Source organism: Carcharodon carcharias, chromosome 13, assembly GCF_017639515.1.
Source record: "Carcharodon carcharias isolate sCarCar2 chromosome 13, sCarCar2.pri, whole genome shotgun sequence".
Taxonomy (NCBI): domain Eukaryota; kingdom Metazoa; phylum Chordata; class Chondrichthyes; order Lamniformes; family Lamnidae; genus Carcharodon; species Carcharodon carcharias.
Window position 1 is genome coordinate 94,156,758 of NC_054479.1, and position 18,118 is coordinate 94,174,875.

The window sequence follows — 18,118 nt, forward strand, 5'->3', positions numbered from 1 at the left end:
GAGCTTTCTACATAAAACAACTATTAGTTTGGCACATTGTGAATGCCAGATGTGGAGCTCCTCATCTCTAAAGTACTGGTCTGGAGGTCTTCTGAGGTGGATTTCTCCAAACTCTCCTTACCATATTGTGCATGGAAATCAGAACAATGTATGTAAGTTACTGGTGTTCCAGTGTCCTCAATAGGAAGGCAGGCTCACTCTGCCTGTATCCAGCACACAGACTCTTTGACATTTAGATCTAGGATATCTACATCCTCTCTGTGGTCACTACAAGCCACCTGCTTCTGAGGGCTGGATGTTTTATTGTGTGCCTGAGGTCTAGACGGGAAGTTTTGGGGATTGTCTACTTTCCCAAAATATGCCACTAAAGTCTTTTGTTTCTTAGAACCATCACTCTTTACTTACAGTGGCTATTAACATACTTGGACCTGTGCATGAGGTTGGAGATTCTCCTCCTTCTAGATCTTTCTTGCTTCTCAGTCATGTGATCTGACATTATTACATCGGCATCATGTACGCTTCTGATGTTAACCCTTTACTCTACAGCACACTCTCTCTGTTTGGCTTTTAGATCTAGGATATCTATAACCTCTCAGTGGTCACTGCAAGCCAGCTGCTACGGGAGGGTAGGTGCTGGGGAGGGTGGGGATTCTAGAGCCTTTGCACGAGGTAGTTTCCAGCTCTGAGCCCACCCTGGGAGGAATAAGAGTCACACATTAGGTTTTTAAGAGGGGTGCCCCCTTAATTGGCATAGTTAGAGCTTTCTGTCCAATTAAGGGTGGTGAGATGGCTACCAAGGCCAATCCAGATGTCTTTCAGCTTGAAAGGAGCAGCAAGCTGGAATATTTGGTAAGAGAAAGGGCACTTCAGCACGGACAGGCCCTCATTCCAATTTTTAAAAATCTTTCAGTAAAAAATGAAGGGTGTATTATCAACAAGAAAACCCAAGCTTGTAACGATGAATAAACTCATATGATTCTACATTCTATCCACTTCCCCCGTTTACCTCAGAAACCTGGACGATAAATAAAGGTCTGTGGGAGAACATAGAGGCTTTTGAAATGTGGACGCTAAGACATATGCTAAAAATTCCATTTACAGGCCATGGCCTGAACTTTGCGCCTCTTGGGCATGCGAGGTCGGGGTGTCGGGGGGTGGTGGTTCAGTGGGGGAGGGTGCTGGAACCTGCCCGGATTTCCGCTTCTGCCCATGTACATTGAAGCAATGCAATTTCATGCTGGCTGCCCATTTAAGGGCCAGCTAGCATGAAATGCGCCCCCACATTGGTGAAAGGCTGCCGGCAGGGACGGGAGTGTGGTGGGTGCCTGGCCCAATGGGAACCCGACAAGGGGGTTTAAAGTGGCTGAGGCAGCATCCTGAAGGCTGCCAGGAGTTCCAGAGGAGGCACAGGGAGCTGTCCAAATATGAACTAAAGTTATGGCATCAGCACCTGCTCAGCAGGCCAGGCAGGAGAGCAATGCAGGTGGGCACTCTGCCCCCTGCTTCTCAGACAAGTGCCTGAGCACTCTCATGGAGGCAGAGTGCGAGGCACGACATCGTGATACTGTGGGATGGCAAGAGGAGGCCACCCAAACAAATGAAGAAGGCCTGGGCAGAGGTGCCGTCCCAGGTCAGCAGGCATGATGTGGTGCACCACATCTGGATTCAGTGCCAAAAAAGTTTTAATGATCTTCTGTGCTTGGCAAGGGTGAGTACCAATTTAGCATGGTACTGTGTGGAGAAGTCTTGAAGGGTGACCATCCTTTGTGGTGTTCAGGGCTGTAAGATTCAGAGTAACAGGAGGCTCATCTACCTGTGTCTGCTAAAGCTGGGAGATCAGACCAGTAGCCCTGGGTGTATATAAGGCTCAGGTGTGTGAATATGATGGGCACTTCAACCTGCTTCCTGGTATGGGGGGGTGGGGAAGCGGGGGCCAACATGGTATGGTGTTGCAGGTAGAGGGTGGTCAAATGAATGAACCTTTGTCCTACAGAATAGAAGCCACAATACCGGTGAGCGCATAAGAATGGATGGTGCGGTGGCCAACCTGCTCATCCTGAGCAAATGTGAGATGGACGCCCTAGAAATCGAGAGAAAGTGTGCACCAAGGTCATCAGGTCGCGGAGAAGCAGGCATCACAGAGGAAGGTAAGATCCCAGTGGACAGATGTGGGACAGGCAAAGACTGCAAACAATGTAGGGTCCCCTCATCTCAAAAAATAACTTCTAATCAAGAGTCCCCAGTGATCCAGCATTGACGATGGCTCCATGAAGCTGCTGTCCATAGTCTTGCCAGGCCACTAGCATGCACATTCAATATGTGATGATTGTTACCACTGACACATTGTCTTCCACCCTCAGTTGCACCATCCTCCAGAGGCACCCGGGATCGCGAAGACCCTCAGTTGAGACCAGAGGAGGAGCCACACACAGAGCCACCTGCGTCACACCCTTTCTCATTGCCAGGCACCAGCTCAGATACAAGGATGTCGGTAGACTGCAGTTCATCGGCTCAGATGGCTGTGCACTGTGGGGACGGCACTTCACACCCACGAGGAGCTGGCGGAGGCAGAGAGTGCCCAGGGTGCCAGCTGTTGAAGGACTGCTGGAGATCAGGACGATGCTGAGTTGGCGGCAGATGATAAGCCTTTGGATTTGTCCATCAGGCGGCAGATGCTGGATGTCCAGTGTGATGCGTGAGAAGATCTGGCAGAGATCCTTGAGGGTTTGAGTGCCATTGTCTCTATCATGGAGGAGTCCATCAGGAGCTTGAGCACTGCATTGACTCTGAGCTCCAAGTGCACAACCTCCTCCATTGAGAGAGTGGTGACTCTCATGGAGAGGCTGTTCCAGGAACAGGATCAGCGATTTCCTGGGTCGCGCTTTGACCTGCAAGTACACACACTGGCAGTGACCTTAGCAGGTCTCTTTGCTAGATGCCCGTCCATCAATGGTGAGCAGGGAGGTACGGACATGCCTCACACTGGTGAATGAACTGCCTGTTGTCTTTGGGTTCCTCTCACAGTGCTCTTTACAAGGACAGCAGCTCCTCCGCCCCTCTGCCAGTGACCATGGCATTTTTAAAGGCCACAATGACTGATGAGTGCCCAGCATTGTTGCTGGCCGTACCCTCGCAGGCTCATCAGGATGACGCCAAGGTCATCAGGGCCAACACAAGAGAAAAGCCAACAATCTGCCCCCAGTGCCATTGGCAGTGATGGGGCGGGGGCACCAGGATGTATCATTTGCAAGAATAAGTTTAAGGCACCGTGAGCACAGGTGGGGTTATCACAGGTGACATTCTTTCATTTCATCCGTGTTATGTACTGCTTTTGTATGACAGCAGCAACCATATTTTGTTATGTTCCTCATTTGCAACTCTGGCAAAGAGATCAATCTAGATTTTCTTTCAATGCCCTGAGTGTCCTTCATTTTTCCCACAGGTGCGGGCCTCAGCAGTGCCTTATGATAGATGGTGAGGGCAACAAACTTTATTACAGAGGTTTTGAGGCAACATTGCGGTCAAGGGCTTGCCTCCTCAGAAACGTGTGTGAAGGCGGTGGCACCCTTGCCATGAGTGTGAAGCTGTGTCTTGGCAGCCTAGCTGAAGGTGCAATGATTCAAGGCCTTCCTGGTGTCCCTGCCTCCTTGAAGGTTCCTCAAGTCTGCCTCCATGTCCTCACTCTGTGCCTTCCCGGTCTCCTCATCAGATCCATTGGTAGAGTCTTCCTCTGAGGACTGTGGAGCTGCCTCGCTCATCCTCATCCTCATCCTCCAGTGGGTCCCCCCCTTGTCAGTGCCAGATTGTGCAGAGCACAACATACAACAACGATAAGTGACACGCTCTCTGGAGGATATTGCAGTGCACCTCGGATAGGTCCAGACAGAGGGACCTTATCTTCAGCAGCCCAATGGTCCTCTCAACCATCGCCCTTGTGGTGGAATGACTCCTGTTGTACCTCTCTTCTGTCTCTGTCTTTGGGTGCTGGAGTGGTGTCATGAGGCACCTTTTCAAGGGATATTCTCTGTCACCCGACAGCCAATCATCCAGCTGAGCCTGAACCACAAACAGCCTGGGCACCTGGGAGTATTGCAGGGTGTATGCATCATGGGAGCTGCCAGGGTACCTTGCACAGACTTGCAGAATATGGGTCTTGTGGTTACAAACTATCTGCACGTTCATGGAGGAGTAACCCTTTCGATTCACAAAGGCACCCGGCTGACCCACTGGCACCTTGATGGCCACATGAGTGCAGTCAATGGCACCCTGCATGCAGGGGAACCCAGCAATTGTTGTGAAGCCTCTGGCTCGCTCAGCCTGGCTGTCCTTGTCCATACAGAAATGAATGAATGTGAGGACCCATCTGAACAAAGCATAAGTGATGAGCTTGATGCAACTGTGGACAGCTGATTGAGACACTCCACACAGATCCCCTATTGACTCCTGAAAAGATCCGGATGCAAAAAATTAAGGGCTATTGTGACATTCAGAGCCACTGGCATTGGGTGCCCACCCACACAGTTGGAAGCAATCTCTGGGCCAATCATCTGGAATATTTATGTCATGGTGCCTCCAGAGTGGTGGAGTCTCCTACAGCACTGGACCTCAGGCATGTTGAGGTAGCTGGATCACTGCCTGTAGAATCTGGCTTCAGGAATGTGGTGTCTTCTGCGGTCCCTCTTGCCTTGCATTCCCTGCTGGCCCTGCATCTCCTGTGCCTGTGCCTTGCCTCCCACAGGTCTCTCCTTGCAATGCTGCCTGTAGACAACTGGCCTCCTCTCCCTTCTCTGAGGCAGAAGAGAGGGGAAGGAGGTGCCACCCCCCATGGAAAACACAATCCCCATCTGCTGAGATGCAGGTGCCTCGTGCACTGAAGGCTGCACTCGGCAGAAATGCTCCAAGAGAGCTGACAGAACTAAAGAGCCCTCAAAACTAACTAACAAAGCAAAAACTTCAGAAGAAACCACAGGAAAAGGTCTGAACTCTCAGCAACAAGCAGCAGCAAACTCTCACCTGAACTCCTAACAACCCACACAGCCAATGCTTAGCTCCCCTTTCATCCTTCCCTGAGACGAGAAAAGTGAATAAACGAGTTGGCTGCCTTCCCATTTTGTCTGTGCGATGAACGCAAAATTGCACGAGCAACGTAAAATTGGCTTCAATTGTACTTTCAATTGTCTTAAGAGGCTGATTAATAATCAGCAGCAGCACTTCTGAGTCCCGCATGTGTTTGCCAGTGGAAATATCACACAGTGCACCCAACCTCACGAGGTTTAACATTTTTTTTGGGTCGGCTATGTGCCTGCTACTACTGTGTAAAATTCTGGCCCATAAGATAAATGAAGAGGTGTTTGAAATTATGACAACAAAAATAACAATAAAAAGTGACATCAGAAAAGAAAGTGTCAGTATTTCAGCCATTTGATCAGAGCTGAAAAGTTACAGAGAACTCTTCTAGAGGACAAAGTGGAGGTCAGAAGAAAGAGGGGTCAGCCTAGGTGTAGTTGGATGACAGATGTCGCAGAGTGGCTGTAGATGAGCTGCAGAGGATGTGCAAGATGATGAGCAGGATGTACCATGACAGCAGATCTCCCGGTAAGAGTAGCTACTAGCAGGACAGAACAGTACAGGAAGTTAGAAAAATAGACACAGTCACCATGCGGGCATTCTGGGAGGGCTTCTCTAGCACTCAGGCAGCAGGGAGGACCGCTAGGCCTGCCTGGAGCACTGGCCCTCTGGCCTTCTGCCAAAGGCCAGCCTTCAGGCACCTAAACTAACTCTGCCAGTGTAGGAAGCTACAATTGGAAAATCCCAACCTGTTTTAACTGGCCTTAGTTAGGCTATTAATGAGCATAATCGGCCTTTAGAACCCACTTCCACAAAAATGGCCACACCGGAAATGGCGTCAAGAAACCAGCGTACTAGACAGTACAGTTATATTTTTGGACCAGTCTGCCTTTGTTCCTGCCCCTGGCAAGCCTAAAAATTCAGCCTGTGGTGTCTGATACAACTGTGTTTTAGAGTCTCAATGCACAGGTTGTTTTGGGATGGCAATAGAGGCTAAATAAAATGTTACTGTGCATAAACAGTATGAATTCAAAGTATTGCTCTGGTACCTGTGGTACTATCCATAAAGAAGGCCAACTCTGTTACAGGATATACTTCCTATCAGATAGTAATATGGGAAAGCAAAGATAAAAGAAAGGCAATTTAGTGTTGTTACTGACAAATGTACTCATCTCAATACATGTCACCCTTCCAGACTTTCCCAGCCAAACAATCCAAGCAACAGCTTCTTTGGGTAGTGTCAACACTTTGACCTCCTCTGATCCATCACCCTTGCCTGGTGAATGAAAACTACACTTGGCTTTGCTCATTTCTCATCTTCATAGAATCTTCTGTTGATTTCCTGCCACTTTCTACTGTTGGGTATAGTGATCACTCAGCTCGAAGTTCTCTCAGGATTGTTTGCTTACCTGTGAATTGGGGGAGGGGAGTCTGTGCATCAGTTTATTGTGGTTGCTTTGGCCATTATCTCACATACAGTTTCGCCACTGTGGGAGTAATGTGTATTTTTCTGGTCAACTTTTTATAAATCTAAAATTTTTGCTCACCATATCTTTAGCTCATTTCTTTCATCCTAAAAAGTGAAAACAGGAAAATCTCTGCTCTGCTAACATTTGTAAACATAACTATTGAGCAACACGGAATACTGAAAAGAAAACTGAGTGCACCAGTCCATAAATTTGATGATGTAGAATTTTGTCTCCATTGTTGAGCCCTGGTAGAATGGAATCCGTATTCAGCACCTAAAGCTCACTGTATCTGGTCAAGAGTCACTTGAAATTGAATGAAAAAAACGAGATCCCTTTTGTCCTCCTTTATTAACATACCTCACATTGAAGAACAGAAATTTCACCACAGAATTCTTTTGACGGGGTCACATCCCTGAGGAGGAAACTCACGCAGCACGTGCACAATATGTTGTTCATTAAGGACATGCATTCCACAGCAGAGGAGGTAGCTCACAGTAGAGCATTATATCATTAAATTTTCCTTTAAGTCTCCTAAGCTTCTCCTATTAGAATCGCAAAACAAAACAACATGTTCAAGATATATATTTATTTGGATCTTAATTGAACTTTGGGTTACGTTAGAGCTTCATTGCTGTGGTCCTATGTGTTAACTTGTTTTAAGCTACTGTTGAATTGCCTAATACTAAGTCACAATGACTCTTTGAATTACTTTTTAGCTTTACTACCAGTTTGGACAAGATCTGGGGAAAGGTAGCTTTGGTGTTGTCATTCAAGCTACACACATACCCACAGACACAAAGTGGGCCATCAAGAAACTGAGCAAGGAAAAGGTAACATGCTTTCTAAAGGAAACTGAATTTTTCACATGTTTCACAACTCACTAAACTCTGCCAGTCGCGGCCAGGTTGTCTGTGGGACAGAGAAATGATTGGGGATATGACGTGGAGATGGATGTTACAGGGAAACCCTTCCTCCTCTGGATGATCTAAGGACAAGTGCAAAGAGATTGATATCCATGTACTAGGCTGTTGCGCTATGCCTCTGCACTGCCAAGCTGTCACAGAAGAAACAATAACCCCCCTCATAACGGCACCACAGCATGCTGTAAACATGCAAATAAGGAAAACCATAGCCTCTGCTCTGTTTTTGTCAATTGCACTGCAGGAACAATGGGCACAGGGGCTGCCTGATGGACCTGATGGTTGGAAGAGGAACATGGGGGTAGAGTTGGAAGGGTGGTCTCTGCAAACACTTTATGGTCCTGCAAAGGGCTTCCTGATCAAAACAGCTAAAAATATTTTTTACATTATTAGGTAGAAAGCAGCCTATTTCTTTCATCATGTGGAAAGCCCCTGGAATTTAGGGCTCTCCATTTCGGCTCAGACTAGTGCAACTCCCCAGTTGCCCACCTTTCGTATAATAATAACACCAGGGCCGTGAATACAGCTGGAATTGGGGGAAATCTCAAAGCAGGAATGACTGCTCAATTCAGTTTGGCTTCTACATTCAATTATCATAGAATGATACAGTATACAAAGAGGCCATTCATCCCATTGTGTCTGTGCCAGTTCTTTGAATGAGCTATCCAATTAGCCTTATTTGCCTGCCCTTTTCCATATTCCTACAAATGTTTGTCCTTTCAATTATTTATTTGAAGTCAATATTGAATCTGTTTCCACCACACTTTCAGGCAATGCATTCTGGAACAGAACAAGTCATCGTGTAGAAATATTCCCCTCACCTCACCTCTAGAAATGTGCATCGTCTGGTCATCAACCTTTCTGTCACTACAGGGAACAGTTTTTGCATTATTCACTCCCACAAAACCCTTCATGTATTTGAACACCTCTATTAAGTCTCCCCTTAACCTTCTCTGCTGTAAACAGAATAACCCTAGCTTCTCCAGTTTCTCCACAAATCTGAAATTCTTCATCTCCAGTACCATTCTAAGAAATCCTCCTTGCTCCCTCTGTAAGGCCTTGACATCCTTCCTAAAGTGTCGTGTTTAGAACTGGCTGCAATATTTGAGCTGGGGCCTAACCGGTGATTTGTAAACATTCAGCAAACACTTTTGCTTTTGTACCCTGTGATCCATGGATCCCAGATGCTTTTGCAACAACTTTCTCAACATATACTGCACTCTTAAACATGTATGTATGTTCACCACCTTTGTTCCGAGAGCCCCTTTAAAATTGTGCTGTTTAGTTTATATTGCTCCTCCTCATTCATCCTACTAAAATGTATCACTTCACACCTTTCTGCGTAAAGTTACATCTGCCATGTGTATGCTCATCTCACCAGTCTGTCAATGCGTTCCTGGGGTCAGTTACTAAACTCCTTACTGTTTACTATATTTCTGAGTTTCACGTTGCCTACAAACTTTGAAATTATGCCTTGCATACCTAAGTCCAAGCCATTAATACATTAAACTGTAAAATATATAATAACAAAAACTGGAAAGGATACAGGGGAGAACTGTGCCCTTCTTTGTCTTGTGCCACAAGATCTTTTTCATCCACCTGAGAGAGCAGTCTTGGCTTCACTAAAAGATGGCACCTCTGACAGTGCAAGACTGCAGCAGTACTCTGCTGGTGTGTCATTCCAGGGAAGGGCCATAAAGGCTGGCTTTGTTAACAATGCCAATAGCCCAAGAAAGTTTTTCTTAAAGCCTGGATGATGTGTTCAAGTCTCTGTATCTGGGGTGTTTAATTACTTTATGGTGAGTATGTGAAATGAATTAGTCAGTGAGTCAGATAGCATAGAAGAGAATTGTATGGATATTTGAGTATAAAGGTGATGAAATAGGTGATGAAAAGGGATTTGTCTTTGGGATTGTTTGCCCAGCTGGCCTTTTCCAGTTTATTCCTATATAGGAATGCAGCTTGGTTTTGTTGAAATTTTTAAATGTATTTAGTAATCATTTATTCTGCTCCTACAAACCCTCCCCCCAATCTACCACCACCACCACCCCTAGCCCTGATGTATTATGGGGCAACATAAAACCTGTACTTTTACTGGCTATTCAACATTCTTCTATTTCTCAGATGATCAAAACATTTCAAATATTTCAGGAGAGGCTATCTAAGTCCTTGCCTGGCAGCACAGCATTGGAAGATGCAGCCCCTAGGATCCTGCATGATCCAGTTGCCTTCCAATGCCTCACCCAAGTGCCCATTATTGCCTCAATGCTGGGTGTCAGTGAGTTATATAAGTCAAGCAGTCACAGATCTGTTGAAATATGCCATTAAGGGGTAGCAGCATGACATCACTAGAAGGGAAATGTGTCATGTGATCTGTTCTTAGTTTCACTTTTGCTTTGAGCAGAGCTCATACTTATACCAATGCCTTCAAGTTTTATACCTATGTAGAACTGTTTCCATGTGCCTAGTCTTAATAAACGAACCCACAACATGTTTATCCAATTCCTTATGAGTGATTGGTGCCTTGAGTCTTGTACAGTAAATAAGCCCAAAGTCTTATATCATTATAATAACATGACAATCTGCACACCTGGCACCAATACATAACCCCAGCAGGGGTCACTGGACCGATTTCAAGAGGAGAGGCTAACGTTTAACCTAGGGATCCTGAAACCAACAGCAGTGGCCCTACCATAGCATGATTAATTCAGGCCAGGGGAAAAAAAAAGTCCTTTTCCCAAGTGTTGTATTTAAACTGTTTGCTGTGATATCCACTGTGGAGGTTGAACGAGACTCCTGTCTTCTTATTTCAGGCTGGAAGCCAAGCTGTTAAAATGCTGGAGAGGGAGATTGCCATCTTGAAGATGGTGAACCATGAACATATTATTAAACTAGCAGAAGTTTATGAGACCACAAAGGTATTGGGTTTCAAGCTAAGAAATTCAGAAAACAAGCTTTGAACTTTGTATGATACTTAATCAGTAATGGTTTTGTTTTTTTACAACAAATCTATCGTGATAAATTGTTTTCCATAACATTGGGAGAAGCTATCAGGAATATTTGCAGATCAGCAATTAAGAACACATTGTTAGGAGGAGAAAAGGATTTGCATTTTCTATTGCACCTCATCAGATCTCTCAGGCTGCAACTTACATTGTTATGGGATCATTGAGACAGGACAACATTCAGCTTCCCGGGCCAAATGTATCATTCAGTTAGATCATTGCTGATCATTTCCTAAGCTCTGTCTACCCACCTTGATTCTATAAGCTTTTATACCAAGGCCTAACAAAAAATCTATCAATTTCAGTTTGAAATTTTCAGTTACCTAGCCTTAACAGCTTTTTGTGGGAGAGAGTTCCAGATTATGTAGGTGACCTTTCTATTCTGTTTCTATTTCTAATTTTAACCAATTTATTTAATTCACTTCAGTTTTCTCTGTTTATCTTCCCTCCTACTTGGAAGCAGATAACTGTTCATGGGCTATGGTCCCCCCAGTAGCCCTCGGGCACCTCTTCAAAGGGGACACTCTGCAGAGCTAACTTTAACTTTCAGTGGTGTAGAATGGGCAATATTGGATTGGCTGCTTATTATACAACTCGCCAGATTTTCCTTCCCACTGTGGATGATGACCAATCAATCTCACCCCTTGTACAACATCAAGGAAGCTTATGGTTGGCTCCTATGTGTGGGATCAGCAGGTTATCCAACCTTGGAGGACACAACAGTCAAGATTGATACATGTCTCTCACCCAAAGTACACATTCCCTCACGTAGAACAGAGACAATAATCGGGAGTGGGAATCCTTTGCTTTTTTCCTGAACACCAGGACATTTGGGCCTGTTGTAAGGCTGAAATTTTAGACCCTGATGGGAACAGGGATATGCTGGCTAGCATGCAGGGTTGTGGGTTTCACCCTGCCCCTGGCTGATTTTTCTGGAGATGCAATTGCCGGGTGCGGGGTAGGGGGAAGGGGTGGCAACGTGGACAGAACTAACTGCCCACAGCTTTGGGTAGCCAATTCACCTTACTGTAAATTGCAGTACGTAAGTGGAACCGGCATATAAGACAACCCCATTTTTCCACTCCCCTCAAATTTTTTTATTGCATATATTTGGCATAGTTGACCCTTTTCAGCCATATTATGCTATATTGTCATTAGCAGTCAGCCTCAATTTTTCACCCCACAAATGCACATTTTGCTTACCAGTCATCTTCTATCTAGGCGCAAGGGATCAAGCAAGTGATATGGACTGTAGCGATGATGCATGGGGGTTTAATACACGTCCACGATGACATTTCAAAATCGCAATCATCCACGCCAACGGTTCACTTTATACTAAGTCGACCCCCGTTTTTGTAGGGATTTTTTGATACTTCAAAGGTTGACTTATACACTGACATCGATAGTATTGAGGCCTAATACTGGATGCTGACTGGAATTTTTCAGCTGGCCTCAAGATCTCTGGAGGCATTGGGGAACAGGCCAGCTGCCTGGGGGTGGCCTTCCAGCAGCAGACCAAGGGCCCAATAATCCAAGTGGACTTAGCGGCCCTTTCAGTCTGACTGGCTTCAGCTGCAGCCAAAGGCCAGCCAGCAGAGCGGGTACCCCCTCCCCTCCAATGGTGGTCTGGATACTGAATACATTTTTTGATGTTAAAGTTAAAAAAGTTTGAGATGGTGTTGGGATGCCTATCTGCAAAGGCATTTGGTTGCTTCTCCCATCGTAGAGGGAGAATAGGAGGGGCCTATTGACCCTCCAGTTTCGAGAGTTCACTTGCTGTCCTAAATTAGATGGTGTGCCCATCTGCTGGCCATTACTTGGCCAATTTGAGGTAAATCTGTTCCCCACAAAGTGCAGGCTTCTGATAAAATTACAATAATAAAACTCCCTCTTCACCACCCTCCAAACATGAAATCAAGTTTGTGGTGAAAATTTGTAATTATGTTTAGTGCTGCATCACAGCGTTTCAATTCCACCCTTCCTTGGAGAAATCTAGTTTATTTACTTGAGAATCAACTAAATGAAAGGCCTTTAAAAAGAATTTTTGAAGTAATTTGTTGCTTTGCACTAAATGATGCAAAATGTTGCACATTTATGATGTCTTGTCGCCAGGAATATAGATGGCACTCCAAAATCTACGATGCCGTTCATTTGTCTAACAATGGAGCGCGCACGTGCATCAAGTACTGCCTCTGGCGTTGTAACATCAATAGATGCACCCTTTCTTTTTACAGGGTTTCCACAGGGATTCAGCTCGGGGCCTCAGCTATTCACTATATTTACTAAGAACTGTGATAATGAGATAAAGAGCCATATATTCAGTTTTGCTGATGACATAAAGATAGGCCACATTACAGTCAGTGTAGATGGAAGCATAAAATTACAAACGGATATTGATAGATTAAGTGAATGGGCAAAACTGGTAAATGGATTTCAGTGCAGACAAGTGTGAGACAATCTCCTTTGGATCTAGAAAAGATCAGAAAACTTTCTAAACCTAAAAAGCTAGAGGTAGTGAAGGTCTAAAGACACTTAATGTTGCATGAACATAGATTAATGAAATATAATGAACAAGTATAAAGAATAACCAAAAAGGCTAATGGAATGCTGGGCTTTATGTCGAGATGATGGGCAGAATTTTACGGCCCCGTTTCGGTGGGAACGAGGCTGTAAAATGCGGCGAGACATTCTAAATCTCATTGACTTCAGCGGGAAGGTAAAGTCCCGCTGCTGTAAAATTCTGCCCAATAAGAACACAAGGAATTAAAAGTCATGCTACAACCATACAAGGACGTGGTTAGACCACACATGGACTATCATGTTCAATTCTGGTAACCACACCTCAGGGAAGATATATAGGCCTAGGAGGGAGAACAGTGTAGATTGACTCAAATGATGCTTGGATTTCAAGAGTCAAATTATCAAGAGAGATTGCACAAACCAGGATTGGATTTTCTTGAATTTTGAAGGTTAATGGGCGATTTGGTCAAAATTTTCAGGGAACAGATAGGGTAGATAGAGAGACATTTTTTCCACAGATTGGGAAATGTAGGACTAGGCAACATAACCTAAAAATTAGAGCCAGACTTTTCATGAGTGAGGTTAGGAAACACTTCTACATGTATTGATGGTAGAAGTTTAAAACTCTCTTCATAATTGTTGATTTGATTCCTGGTCAATTGTTAATTTTAAGTCTTCAATTGATAGATTTTGGTTAAGCAAAGCTCTTAAGGAATATAGGGAAAAGAGAGGTTCATGGAGTTAGGTCATAAATCAGCCATGATCTCACTGAATGAACAGGCTTCAAGGGTTAAGTGGCCTGCTCCTGTTCCTGGGTACCTATGGGCACATTTTCCTTCAATGGTTCTAAGAACATTTTTTATCCCACTTAAAATAATAACTGGAAATTTTTATCATTTCAATGAATCTTCCCACATTAGTCCTCAATAAAATAAAAGTTTGTCTGGGACATGAATGCAAGGGTTACTCAACTCCCAGTGAGAATAAATTGCAAAACTTATATATTCTATCTAATGGACTAGAAAACAAATCACTTCGTTTAAAATCTGAGCATTGTTCCAAAATGGAACCACTTACTCTAATGGGCTTAATGCAGAGCACTATTACAAAACATGATTAAACATTGACGCAAACCCATCTGTCTTCTTCAATAGGAGCACTGTATTTTCCACAACCTGAGTAACTAGTGGCACAAAGTCACGTAGCCCTGCATTCTATTCTGGGCTGTCTTGTAACACCCTTTGAAAGATGAAATGCTTTCCTCAGTCTTTCCCTGAATTTCCACAGTATTTCTCTAATCATTTGGATATAAAGCAGCTCCATTTATCACTTACTTGATTTCACTCTTCAAAATCAATTGTTTCTCCAAACGACTTTTTTTAAAAAAAACAAAAGCTTATTTAAATCTCAATGTTATGTGGATGGAAGCCTCAGGCATGCGGTAGTCATCCTGTGCGATCACAGTTTTTACTGCAATTTCAATAAGCAATTATCTCCTAAAATCTGAAGCTGTACAATTAGAATCCTCTGCTCTTGCACAGCTATAACCCAAGGGCTCGCATTATCCCACTTGCAGTAATCTACGCAATAAGGTTTGCCTCAGGTCACCCAACTCCTTGTACAGTGGCAAATATTAGACACAAATCAAAGATTTATGAAGTCATTCATACCATGATTTATAAAGTGAAAACTAAATCAGTCACAATAATCATTAACTACTATGAGTGAAATGTAAGTGTAACAGGAAGAGAAGAGAGTGACCAAAAATTAGCAGCTCGCAATCCAAGCAGTTATACCACCATTGCACCAGTCAGTGCCCTCCAGTGCCATCGGAACCTGTGTGATCAGTAAGAGGGCTCCTCATTACCATGAGACAGCTGATGCAAGTGACCTTTCCAGTGCATCTCTGGCATCTTCCAACCATGGCAGCTGGAAACTCCAACTCCTGCCTTTGGAGGGATAGGGAGTGCATTGGCCACAAACCCTCTCTCCTGGGCTAAGATGAGCACTAGAACCTTATTTCAATATTAAAATGAGACTTGTGCTAATTCTAGGCGACTGCCAGGACAGTTTAAAAGAAAGCCTTCAGCCAATTTAGCAACGGCCCAAACTTAGGTGCCAGTTAGACATTAGCCTCTATACTGCTAAACTGGTCACAATTGTGCTTGTTTTAGGCCCATAAATTGGGTAGAACAGAGTGAAGTTTAATCCATAGAGCTTCATAAACCCAACTGCTGCAATCATGCAAATCACTGGATGAGATGAAAGGCTTCCCACTGGTAGGGGGCAGGGGCATGGCTGGAGCATGCATGGTGAGGTCATGCCACATCTGCCCCATTTATTCTCCCTACCTTGCTATTTAAATTCATGGACAGAAAGTCAAGTGAATTTCACATCATAGTTCCCACCTGATCGTCCAAGCTCAAACAAGGAAGAAGTGCCCCTTCTTGTGATTTTAGCAAGTGGTGATAATCTGCCCTTCACTTCATCATGGAGTTGGGTAGATATCATTTTATTTAGTTACAATAAAACATGATGGAGTTGGTGTTTAGGTGTGGTCCATCAACACATTATACCTCCAAGTAGTGGAACAAGCATTTAGTTCCATACAATTGCTATTCTCAGCCATGCTGTCTGGGAGGGATGCTGAACAGAGGGAGGAAGGGTGACAGAGTCACTGATTGAAACTGCTCTCATTTCACCCTGCTGGTTAGCTCAAATTTGATGTTGGCAGGTGCCTTGGAGTGTGTTAATGATCTTTAGTTCAAAGTGTGCATAAAGCTGTCATTGAGTCAATCCACACTTTTTAAAAATAAGTTCATTTCAGAGAAGGCATGAAGATCAAAAAATAAAAGCAAAATACTGCAGATGCTGGAAATCTGAAATTAAAAACAGGTAATGCTGGAAAAACTCAGCAAATCTGGCAGCACCTGTGGAAAGAGAAACAGGGTTAACATTTCAAAGAGATAAAAATGTGATGGGTTTTATGCTGTTGAAGAGAGGGGTTGGGGCAGGTGGAGCAAAATAGAAGGCCAAGGATAGATTGGTGCTCAGGAGAGATTAAATGACAAAGATATCATGGATAAAAGACAAAGGGAGAGGTAATGATAGGATTAAAGACTAAGGCAGATGTTAATAGTGGCATAAAGGTCAGATAGCAGAACAAGGGTCAGCACTTTCTGAAAGCAAAACATGGCAACAAGTTAGAGACTGGCCCTTGGGGATGGGCTGGAAAAAAACAAAATGGATGGCAGAGCTCATGGTCTGAAGTTGTTGCACTCAATATTAAGTACCGAAGACTAAATGTTGCCAGACCTGCTGAGATTTTCCAGCATTTCCTGTTTTTATTATTAAAAAAAAGGTCATTTATCTTCTTGTCTCGTTTATTGATAGGACTGTTTCCCATACAACTATTCCTTCATTGGGTGATGTGAGGTAAATTACTGCATAAGCAAAATCACTAACTGAAGGTCACTGTACTCTTCTCCATTCCTCCTTTCTGATTTAGAAAGTCTACCTTGTCATTGAATTCTGTGAACTTGGGGAGCTCAAGGGAATTCTGGAAGAGAAAGGCAATTTCAGTGAGTCTGAAACGAAACAGATAATTTCCAGCTTGGCAAGTGCAATCTTTTACCTCCACAAAAATGGTAAGATGCTCTGTACTACCTTAACAGCTGTAGCATTTTAACTAATACTTACCAACGACCCTCAGTAATTCTATATGTTCTATTTCCTTGGGGGTCTCTTGTGGTCATCTGCTGCTGATCAAACCCAAGTACGTTATTTATGCCCCCTCTAGAAATATTAAATAGAAAATGCTACAATTAAACCATGTGGTGGCTCACACTGTGTGACCTTTGACCTGCAATATTTACATTGCACCAATTGACAACTTACTGTATTAGCGAAAAAAAAACTATTTGTAACTATATTGTGGCACATCTAACATTTTCAACATATCCTTGAAGTAGGAAGCTAAGAACAGGAATTGGCCATTCATCCCCTCGAGCTTGTTCATGGCTCATCTGTACCTCAACTCCATTTACCACCTTCTTTCCATAGTCTTTAAAACAGTGACCTAACAAATTCTATCAATCCCTGTTTTGAAATTTTCAATGGCTGTAGCCTCAATGACTTTTTGAGGGAGACTTCCAGATGTTCACGACCATTCCTGTGAAGAAGTGCTTCCTGACGTCATCCTGACATAGCTCTAATTTTAAGGTTATTGCCCCTTGTCCTGGATTCCCGCACCAGTTGAAAAAATTTCTCTCTTATCTACCCCATCAATTGATTCAGTCACCTTATAAGCACCTCAATTAGATCACTCCTTAATCTCCTAAATTCAGGGACTCAAGTGTTAAGATTTATTCCACACGTTTGTTTAGTTGTCATTCTAACAGTTTAATAACATTAGACAATATGGGGGAAAAATTTGTAGGGAGTGTGGGGCTTCATGAAATTATAATAGATAATAGATAAAGCTATTGCCCTAAGTATTAGGCTTGACTCAGTGCTGGTACAATTGTCCAGTCAAAAGCCCCAGTCCAGAGATTTGATCATATAATCTATGCTGACATTTTGACGGTACTGTTGTTTGGATTGAAATGTTAAACTGAGCAAAGCTTTGCAATATTCGCCCTTGTAAACCATGTCAAAGGACTAATCCAGTCTGTCTGACAGTTGGGATCAGGTGAGGAAAAACATTTCGTCCTCATGGACCACACTGTATGTACTACATAACCTGTTATAATGTTTAAACCCATCTTCCTATTAATTTGCATATATCTCAAGTTGCTAACACTAACAGATCTTTGTATTCAAGTTTAGGATTTATGTACTGTCACATTTAGAGACTTAAGAAACATCAATATTCCTCATAAATAATTTGGATACTGCTGCAGTTAAATGTTGGGCTTTTTTTTCATTCATTCATGAGAGGTGGGTGTTGTTGACAAGGCCAGCATTTATTGCCCATCCCTAACTGGCTTTGAGAAGGTGGTGATCAGCTGCCTTCTTGAACTGCTGCAGATCATGAGGATTATGGATTAACATAGTTTTGATTCAAGTGAATGGCTTGCTAGGCCATCTCAGAGGGCAGTTAAGTGTAACCACATTACTGAGGGTCCAGAGTCACATT

The 18,118-nt window shown here is 43.7% G+C and overlaps 1 protein-coding gene across 1 annotated transcript in view; it reads left to right on the top strand.

The window, feature by feature from the left end:
- Positions 1-2,026: 2,026 nt before the first annotated feature.
- Positions 2,027-18,118, top strand: part of LOC121286111 (serine/threonine-protein kinase 33-like) — a 48,367-nt gene continuing 32,275 nt past the window's right edge. The window contains exons 1-5 of the mRNA XM_041203101.1: positions 2,027-2,147; positions 2,361-2,491; positions 7,253-7,366; positions 10,270-10,374; positions 16,490-16,628. Coding sequence (XP_041059035.1) covers positions 2,027-2,147; positions 2,361-2,491; positions 7,253-7,366; positions 10,270-10,374; positions 16,490-16,628 — 610 coding nt within the window. The remainder of the gene's footprint in view (positions 2,148-2,360; positions 2,492-7,252; positions 7,367-10,269; positions 10,375-16,489; positions 16,629-18,118) is intronic.